The following is a 10,674-nucleotide window of genomic DNA, read 5'->3' on the forward strand; positions in this document are numbered from 1 at the left end:
AGGGAGAGTCGGGGGTGCGCGGCGAGCTGGCGGTCAACAGGTACAGAGCAGGACGGAGAGGAGGAGAGAAAGAGAGAGAGGAGTATGGTGCACGAATAGCAGACAAGATGAGTGTCAATCAGAAACGAAGCAGCATGTAAAATTATGATATTCTGGAAATTATAAGGTTTAGTATAATTATATTGAATAATTTAAGTGATGTATGTGCACACATACTAATCATAGGTCAGTACAGAGCTAAATTTGGCTGAATTATAAAAGGCAGAAGTGGTAAAACGAAGAGCCGTTTGGGAGCCGAAAGAGCCGGCTCTTCTTGGTGAGTTGAGCTCAAATGATCTGGCTCACTAAAAAGAGCCGGAATTCCCATCACTACAATACAAGTTGCCATTCATATTGTCCAGACCGATTCAACCAATCACAAGTTAGATGTCAGCCTTGTTGCCTGTTCCTATTAGTCGGACTGTCTGTCAATCAAATGTTTGTAGGCGGGATTAGGATCCTTGACCAATCAGAGGAGTGATATCAGTGTCAGAGGCGTCTTCAGTCTAGACGTTGTGATGGATTACCAGGAGGCCGGTGATGCCTTCAGGTACTGTCGGAAATATGATATTAATATATAACGGGATAAAATGGTACATTTTGGAGTAGTGGTTAGTTAATTAATGTGTTATTATGTGTCCAGATAATAATGTACACAGTGCACTCATAGACTAAGCTACTGGAGTTACCCTGCACTATACTAATTTTAACAGTCTCTTCTGAACTATAGTCACTTTTTTAATAGTCCTGTATGACAGCTGTTACTCTGCACTATATTCAGTTTTAACAGTTTTCTTCATCTCCTTGTATTTTTATATCTGGTATATTTTTTTGTACTTTGTACTTTGCACTACTAACTTTTTTACTGCCTTTTTACTAACATGTTTTGCACTATGGAACTGTGATGCTGGAAACTTGAATTTCCCTCGGGATCAATAAAGTTACTATCTATCTATGTATTTATCTATCTATCTATCTACCCTTTTACTAGCTATAATTACATAAACTACAAATATAATCATACACAAATGAATGAGCTTGTTATACTGCTTACAGTATTAATGATAAATAATAATTAAAAATAAAAAAAGTAAATAATAAAAAACTAACATAGAATAGAAGTAAAAATAGACAGTGGTGTGATGTGTTTAATAGCAGCAGAGTCAACAAGATACTAGTTTAGCATTTTGACATAGTAAATAAATCATTTTGATTTAATATCTCATTATTATTAACATTTTTAATCAGTTTTTTGTTGTATTTTGTTCTTAACATTTCATCTATTTTTTATTTTTTTAGTTATTCATTTCCTTTTTTGGAAATAATGAAAATTCGTATTATTTCATCCAGTGTTGTGGTCTGTGTCTGCTGTGGAAACCTAATACCCAAAATAGATAGTATTACTATTGTTACTATTTGTTTTATTTTTTTATTTATTGTCAAGAATAGAAAGAATAGAAACTTCATGCCTTAGTGATGTTATAAACGTAAGTTAATTGAATCTACATAGTGTATCTCTACATCTAGTGATTAAAAAAAATATTGAAAAAAGTTATTTAAATAACTACCTACAGTGCAGTCTCTGGTTAAACTAAACATCAGTTTTATTCAGATCAAGTGATTAACAGGTGACAGGAAACAGACAGCATTACAATAAATTATACTTTTATCTGCAGTCCTTCATTTTGCTATACTGTTTATTATTTATTATTCTCAATTATAAGACCTGAATATGGGAAAAGTGTGTATTGTAATTCCTCTGCTTCTCGTCATGATGTATAGTACAGTATGGTTGGTTCTGAAGGTTAGTGAAGGAGTGCGTGTCACAGTATGTCTGAGCACCTGACAGCATCCTTGACTCTGATTGGGGAATTCCACTTCCTGTTGGTGGGGTCAGAGGTCACACTGGGTCAACCGTGTCCTTTTCAGAGGGATTAACCGGGCATATCTGATCCTGGTTAATCCACACGCACCATCACTAGAGCATAAAGCTGTTACACACACACACCCACACACACACCCACACACACACCAATCCACTCTGACCTTGCTTCATGTTTCAGAAAGTCTTGACAGAGCTTGAGTCAGGATGTGGTTAGCCTAGTTTAGCATTAAAGACTGGAAACAGGGAGAAACAGCCAGCCTGGCTCTGTCCTGATGTATCGCGTTTGAAAACACATTTTTAGACAGAAATGTACAAGTTGTGGTGTCAAGGAGAGTTACATGCTGGAACAATTTTTTGGCGTACAACATCTATCGCCATCCGCCCTGTACTTCCATACAGCATCTCCTGCTATAATAACACAGGTGGCCAGATTTAGTCGGTGAGCAGGTTTTGTTTTAGGTCTTTGTACAGCAGTAGTGAAAGAATAAGTATTCAGATCCTTTACTAGAAGTACTAATACCATAATATAAAAAATCACTGTTGACGCTAGTGGCTGTAGACTCGTAGTCTTGTTGTACAATTTCCTGATTTCACTTGACTCGTTGTTTCCATCAGTCTTAATCTAATCAGAGCTGGTTCAACACCTTCACATTGCTGCAGGCTCATTGTTCATGGCTTAACTCTGACACAATTTACCATCAAATCTCATCATGACATCGTACCGTGCACTGAACAGAAAAGAGGAGATTTCTAAAGAAAAAAAAATGACTAGTTTATTCAGATTAACTGGCCGGTCCCTTGTCAAATTGACATTAAAGTGATCAAAGAAGTGTACTATTTCTAAAAATATCAAAGTAATAATGCAACAAAATAGTGCAGGTTATCACAGTTTGCTCACAATATCATAATCTTTCACACAAAGTTCCGAACAATATTGAATTTTCTTTAAGGTTTTATTTGGTTTCCTACATGGAAAAACAGAACGTCTATGTTGTTATTCACTTAAAGCTCATCTACAGAAGGGCTGTGTCCAAACCTCTAAATGTCTGTATAAACTTGGTCCTCTCTGACAGGTACAATTTATCCATAAAAGTATAATATAACACAGTTTTTCACTTCTGGTATAATAAAAAATGTACTGTATATTCAGAAATCAATTCTCTTTAATGTCTTATGGATAAATAAATAATAAAAGTCTCAAATCCTTCACTAAGAGATGATTAAATGAAAGTGAGTGATGGGTCTGGTTTGGATGGGTGACATGTTACATGATAAGGTCTCTGGGCTGATGGCAACCTATGTGATGTTTCAAGTAAGAGGACAGGATTAACATACTGTAGCTACACAGGTCAAACTAGGAGACAACACAACACAAGCAGGATGCACTGATGGTAATAACACATTATGATCATAATGAACAAAATCCAACGAAAAGACCCACAAACACTTATCTTCTTCCTCTGATCCATAGAGCTCCATTAAAACACATTAATGTTGTTCCTTCATCACCATGAACACACACACTCACTAGAGCACCACATGTGGATTAATACGCCGCTGAAAATAGTCCCCAACAAATGCACTATTTCCTCCTGTTTGTTTGATAAAAACTACAGTGAGCAGCTGTTTTAGGAGATTGCTGATGATTACTGATATATATATAGTATATACCCTTATTCCAATAAAGACAATATTCCTACTAAGCTGTTTACATGAAAATTAATATCCCACTGATGTGCAATACTGTCATTAATACTGCATTTATACTGTATTCTGTACTCATTCCTTATTTCTTATTTCTTATTTCCTGGCATTTATATTTAACACATTTAATAGATCCCACTTCTCAGCAGTTTGTATTTACTTATTTGCACTGTTGTTATTTGTTAGGCTATATATTGCACGTCTTAATGTAAATATTTGTACATATTTCATATTTCTTATATTCTCATTTTCTTATTTATCAATTTTAGTACTTACTCATATTTCATTAAATATATTGTGTTTATATTGTAGCATTATGTACATAATTTACTTACTATAATAAATATTTTCATATTTCAGTGTTGGTTTTGGTCTTTTCACGGGATATGTTGACAATGAGAAAAAAAAAATGAAACTGTTGTTAAAGGTCTTATTGATAACATTTTTATCTGGTGGCTGAAAGTTATCAATGTTATCAATAGCACCTTTAATCTTCATGATTTCCAGAGGATGACCCCCTGACTTTCATCTAGCACCACCATCATGTTCACTTTGGTCCATGACAACTTAGATATTTTAAAAACTAATGATTCCATCAAACCTGCTGTAGACATTCATGATCCCACTACTGTTTTTGATGACCCTCCTCTGGTGCCTCCATCAAACTTTAAAGGGCAGATTGTGACATTTACAGAGCCAACACGTTCTCATCCCAACTCGTCTCAACCTGTTTCTATGCACTGACTGTACAGCATGTAAAAGCCCTATACTGTTTCCACCTGGACGACAATACAGCTATGCCTAATGTCGTTTCCCGGTGGAAGAGAGCTGCTCGCGTCACCGCATATCATAGCGTGCAGCGCCCAAAATTGGGCTTTGTCGACGCATAAAAAAAACAACTTTGTGGCGAGGCAAAAAGCCATTGGAAATAATGAAAGAAATACTCAAGCAGTTGCAAAAAATTAATGAATGAATAAAAACTGTTTAATATTAGTTTATGCCAAAGATTCACACAAGTTCTCGTTATTTTGTTATTTTCATTCTTTAAAAGAATGCAGGAAACAAAGTCCCCCCGCCATAGTTTTGAAAACCTCCCTACTTTTGAGGTCTCAGGGTTGGCAAGTATGCTTGTGCGTCGGTATCAAACGCCGATGGCCGTGACAAAGCCTCAGTCTTGACGGCCTGGCAATGAGAACGGGCTGACTGAGCACAGCCTTGCTCCCCAGATGATGAACCTTCGGACATCAGACTCCTGATTGCTGTATGTAATCAGCCTGATACAACATGTACATCAGTGCATCCCAAAATAAACTATATTTAAAATTGTACACACACAAAAACATATATACATATTGCATTGTATTGATTATTTCCAATGACTATCACCAGTCAGCCAAACACTGCATGCTCGCAGACCTGCGGTCAGTCGAGTCACCGAGAGAGAAGGCACAGCGAGTGTAAAGCAGAAATATGGAGCCTCCTTAAATCTGATCTGAGGAGCTTCACTGATCTGTGGGCTCACATCAAACCAACAACAACCAAACGGTTCTCCATCACAGCAGATCTGAAGTCCAACCACGTTTCAACTGAAACCTTTGTGGTTTGGAGGCATATCATCATTTATTCATCACTCCAACTGTAAACAATATGAGCTTTCAGACCTTACATCCTGTAAATGAATTTAACCATTTTAGTGTTGTTCGTTCCATCCATCACTTTAGTCCGGAGCAAAATGTCTCCAATGATTCCCCGAGAAGGACCATTTCAGAGAGCCCTATACTCTTCACTCAGGAGCCTCTGTTAGGACAAAATCTCCACATAATGAATATCCAGATCTACAGTATCTCGCTGTACTCGTATTGAGAACCTTCATGCTGAACCCATTTGATTTCAATGACCCCGTGACTTTTTCTCCTGAAAGACAGAAGCATCATCATCACCCTCCTCCTCTACCTCCACCTCCACCTCCTCCTCCTCTTCAGTTTTCCCTCTGGATCTTTTGCCTTTTCCGCTCGAGCCGGGCCTCACGCATCTCCTCCAGGGTCTTCCGGGGGTCCATGACGAAGGCCAGAGCCACGCCGGCGGTGCCATCACCGCTGTGCCGGGAGAAGCACAAGAAGGTGGCCCAGAGGAAGGCGCAGCAGCCCATGAAGGCCGTCCGCATGTACAACGGCATCAGGACAAAGTTCAGAAACTAAGGAGAGGGAAGAAAACAGGACGTCGTAGTATATAAAGATATTCAGCAAAACGCCTTCTTTTGGTTTCAGCTTTACTTTCTCATCCGTACAGTAGGATAATCAGTCAGACAGAACAAAAGTTAAGGTCTTCTAACTAATATCTTCCTTTTTTAATCTATAAACATAAACATCCTCTCATGTTTACCTGCATGAATGGCCAGTACATGAGTCCAGTCTGAAAGGGAAAATAGGACATGATGAGTGAAGAAGACAGAGGACCTACAGCACACAACCCCTGTCCAGGCAAATCTCTCTTTTTACTAACGTAAAATGATTATTATAGGAGATCAAGGTTGGGTTTATGCCGTCTCGACCAGGACTCCCTTGGAAAAGACATCTTAAATCTCAATGGGAATATCCCAACAAATGTTAAATAGAAAAATTTAATTTAAATAATAGTAGTTCTTTACAAGTAAACGTCCTGCTTTCAAATCTGAAGTAAAAGTACAAAATTTACATCAGCAAAATGTATTGAAAATATCAAAAGTAAGTTATTATAATAATAACTATACATAAGTATTATTACTTGTGCAGTTAAATGAGACCTTTAAGAGTTCATTACTAGGCCATATTGGAATATTATTATGGATACATTAATGTGTGTGTGTTTCATGTAATGGTTGAGGCCGAAGTAATGAATCATGTTTTACAAAAATGCTTCATATTTTATAAAAATCATCATAGGTTTAGCAGGCTATATAACATATGAATCTAGTAAGTAACTGGTAGAAATAACTAATGAAAATATGATGTTGTAGAAAATGAAAATAAACGAGTAGGCTATAAAATTGTAACAAGGTACAGTACTTAGCTTCTTTCCACCATTATGACAAATTACACTTTATTATATAAGATTATTGACACAAGATCTTTATCACTGATCTGGAACTTTTTAATTTTAAAAAGGAAATTAAGATTTTAGGACACTATGAATTCATTGATGAGACATTTACAGGATCATGAAGCGTTAATTCCAGCAGCATGACTCTGTGATTTACATCTGGCAGGATTTCAGCTCCTGAAACTCGCTCCCAGTGCGCAAAAGCAGCAGTCACCCAATCTGGGTTAATCTGGTTGTGAGCTTGCAGCAGTGAGTGGAGGGAAGGTGACTATACTGAGAGACCTTCCTTACCTTCCAGGTGTTGAAGAACTTCTCTCTCCAGTCTTCAAAGATGTCCTCCTTACCCTCCAGGAAGCTCACCCCTGCAGGACACAGGAGACATTTACGCAGAGGTTGGGGTGATATGCGCCATTACGCACAATCTAAAAACGTGCGTAATGACCCCTCACTTCATGATGTTTGACTGAGAGACGACCTTAAAGAAACTGTTTGTAACTTCTTACACGTATAAATCTACCGGGTGGGGATCCCATGCGCGCTCGCGTGTGACCGGAGTCTCTGCTCCGCTGCCTGCTTGCCTTCACTCACACACCGCACGCATTCTCGCTGTCTCGCTCCACCTCTAGACGTGCATGCGCGCACACTACACACTGCAGAAGTGTTAGCTTAGCTCTGAGAATATCTAGTGAATGTACAGTGGACGTTTGTGCAGAAATAAATGCTGCAGCTCCTCCAGACCAACAGAGGTTTCCCATGTTTTGTGAAGTGACGGGACTCCGCAGCGAGTAACGTTATCGTGCCGGTCGGAGACGATAACGTTTCTCTTAAGCCAACACTAGGATCAGCACTGATTCATGGAGAGACCTTCGTCTGGTCAGCTAACATTACTGCCAAGCAGGTGAAATATAGAGTGATATTGTGGTTTTAGCTGATGTGTGTTGCCTCACTGTTTTGAGCGATGCTCGTTCATGTCTATGTAGAGCGAGCACAAGCGCGAGCCCGACGCTGACTTTCGTTGACTTAACGGCCACAGGTGTCGCTGTTAACAAGCAATTCTGAAAGTTACAAACAGTCCCTTTAATAAGAAGCAAAATAACCTGATTGTGTGTATTTACTTTTTTTTTTTACGATTGTAGGGTGTGATATGTCATAATTAATCCGCCTTGATGACATGGGGTAAAAAAACAATTTGTGATTTAGATATTTGGATGTTTTTGGCATCAGGTGATTTTCATTGAGTGTGATATTCACAGAGTGTGTCTGCACTGTGCCTTGCTTAATCAAACTCTAAACTGTCTTTGCATTAGATGTGGATTCGCTGAGTTGCAGTCAGGCCACCTTACTTACCCGTGTAGAAGACACTGGTGGCCAAAGGCGACGCGAAGCTTTGGTCCAGCAGGAGTTTGCGGAAAACCATCCCGGCGGACTTCCCAGGGAACCGCCTCTCCAGGGCTCGCAGCCAGAAGTAGTTGAAGTTTCCATGGAAACTGATTGCCACAATGGCGACGTTGCGAGTGTGTTTCCAGTCCATGCGCTCCTTCTGAGCGATGAGCTGATGGACGAGGTCACCGCCTGCGAACAAGCAGCCGTACAGAGTGACATTGGCCAGCCAGGGGAAGCGTTTGGCTGCTTCTTTGAGCACAGCTCTCCTCATGCTGGAGAGAAGAAGAAGCTGGAGTCCAAAGTGATGCTGGAAGGCTTCAATACAAGCAATCAAGACGCGAGCATAGCGGTTAAACTGATGTGACGTCACACTCTAAACAATTGCTGTTAAATTACAGCAGGATTTCAACAGTATTAACCTTTTATTGCTAAAAACAGTGCTTTACTGTTAATACAAAAGAAAACCTGTTAACTTTTGTAACTGAACTATAATGCATTCTTAAAAAAACATCACTTTACTGCTGATCAACTGTCTAAAGTATCATAAGTAACAGTTTCATGCAGTATTTTCTTTAATTCTGGGACCTGATCTGCACATGTGAGGATTGTACATTGTACATGATTGGAAAATCTGTGAATTAGCTTTATTGTTCTTCACTCACATGTTGTTATGGTTTGCATTCTGTGCTTGTAGCCAGCTATAGACATACATTTTGGGAAAAAGTGTCAACAAGTCTATTATAACCTTTTTCCTAACAAGTGCCTTAAATTGTATTCAGTGTGACTATTCCTATGTCTGTAACCTGCTAAATCTATTCATCTCGGCAAAAAATAATGTTTATTAAAATGTATGTAAAAAAAAATACAACCTAAATAGTGCATTAAAACAATTCAGTAAGATAATGTAAAAGAAAGGTGGAAAAACAACTATATAATGTATCTTTAAACAGTAAATTAACTGTAAAATACTGTGAAATTAATTTAAAAAAAAAAAACAGTATTTTTCATTAACAGTACAAAACTGTAAATTTCAGCGACAGTATATAATAATGTTAAGTTTACAGTAACATAAAGGCAACCCTGCTGCCAGTTCTTTACTGTTATTTTACTGGGAAATTCTTAACAGTGTAGGTCCTGGTCGCAATCCATCGACGCAATCCATCTGTGCAGTAATCAGAGAGGGATTAGATGGTTCCACCGGCTGCAGGAATATCACACACTTTATATATATCCACTTTGGTCCTTTGGAGAGAAATCCTCTAAAGTCCTGGAGTTATGTGCGTAAAAATGCATCCAAATCCTTAAAGGCTATATGGAGGAGCTTGTGGAAAAGGCTCCAGTGGAATATAAATATTAATCTAGATCTTTCTGTCTGCTCTCACTCGCCGTGTCGCTCTCTCAGGTGTCTCTCCAACAAATCCTGAGGGTCAAAGCGCTAATCTGAGGGGATTGTCAAGGGCCAGTCTGACGTGTTGCGTCACTGAGACGTCAGACGTTATGCGTCACTGAGAGCTGCGTCATGACGCACTGTCAGTCAGTCAGTCACCGCACTGTCAGATCTGCCATGCCCGAAAAACCCGCAATAAGCGTGGTCTGCTACCTGGAAAGGACACACCCCCTCAGGTGGGATTACTTCATTTTATGAGAGGCTGTATAAATGCTGCCCTCCTCCATTTGTGCTCTCTTTTTGGCCCCAGCCATGTTGTGTGCATCTTGTAAGTGAATTTCTTATTTCATATTTGATTTATTTTTGTTATTACACACTATTTCTGTTGAAATATACATGTACATGTAAAGAAATCTACAAATTTTAAATTTTATTTTTCTTTAAACATGCACTATCTACCTTCTAACATGCACTATCTGCAACCATCTTGGACTCAAACCACTGGCGCCTTTTACACTTACTTTACACTATACATCCTATATACCACTTTATAGACTGCACATATGCACATATTACATTTATTTATTGCACATACTACATTTATTTATTGACGGACTGTATACACTATGTTCACCCATTCACTCTGTATCTTTTATATCTCTATTATTGTTTTTATAATTTTTGTATATCTTTACCTCTCCTGTGTTTCACTCTGTTTGCTGATGTTGCTGCTTTGACACCTGAATTATCTTATCTTAAATAAATGAAAAGGATAATACAATTGCTCTGTATTCTGAACTGGAACTCCTGCATGGGTCTCTCAAACACACTCCAGTCCACTAGTTATTAGGTTTAATAGCAATAAGACTACAATAAGCTTGTTTAATTTGAAAAACACAGAGGATGTTTGTATCTGATTCAACATGGATCTGGGACCTCTATGCCCTTACAATTAATTCAACTGCTCAAGCAGCACTACTGCACACATGCTGTATCCACTACAACCAGTAGAGGGTGATGTCACTCCACATAGAGCCCATTATCCTACCTGATACCTGAGGAAAGAAACCTGTTTACACTCACTGCCTTGTCAACCCTCTGATTCATTGTATTGTACTTTTTTAATTAGCTATGATGTGTTATTCTAGGCTATTTGAATATTTGATCCAAGTTGCACAAGATATGATATGCATTACTG

At 38.5% G+C, this 10,674-nt stretch overlaps 1 protein-coding gene across 1 annotated transcript; it reads right to left on the minus strand.

The window, feature by feature from the left end:
• Window positions 1-4,923: 4,923 nt before the first annotated feature.
• Window positions 4,924-8,588, minus strand: mpv17l (MPV17 mitochondrial membrane protein like). The gene is made up of 4 exons (XM_037791182.1): window positions 8,054-8,588; window positions 6,998-7,068; window positions 6,011-6,040; window positions 4,924-5,822 (listed from the first exon to the last, which is right to left on the minus strand). The coding sequence occupies exons 1-4, from the start codon at window positions 8,358-8,360 to the stop codon at window positions 5,607-5,609; spliced, it is 624 nt and encodes a 207-aa protein (XP_037647110.1). The 5' UTR covers window positions 8,361-8,588; the 3' UTR covers window positions 4,924-5,606.
• Between the last annotated feature and the right edge of the window lie 2,086 nt (window positions 8,589-10,674).

This window comes from Sebastes umbrosus, chromosome 14 (assembly GCF_015220745.1).
Source record: "Sebastes umbrosus isolate fSebUmb1 chromosome 14, fSebUmb1.pri, whole genome shotgun sequence".
Classification (NCBI taxonomy): Eukaryota; Metazoa; Chordata; class Actinopteri; order Perciformes; family Sebastidae; genus Sebastes; species Sebastes umbrosus.

Coding starts and splice junctions, on each gene's coding strand:
- mpv17l (XM_037791182.1), bottom strand. CDS start 8,360: ATGAGGAGAGCTGTGCTCAAAGAAGCAGCCAAACGCTTCCCCTGGCTG. Junction 7,069..8,053: donor CACCAGTGTCTTCTACACGG/GTAAGTAAGGTG, acceptor TGTGTCCTGCAG/GGGTGAGCTTCCTGGAGGGT. Junction 5,823..6,010: donor TGTACTGGCCATTCATGCAG/GTAAACATGAGA, acceptor CCCTCTCCTTAG/TTTCTGAACTTTGTCCTGAT.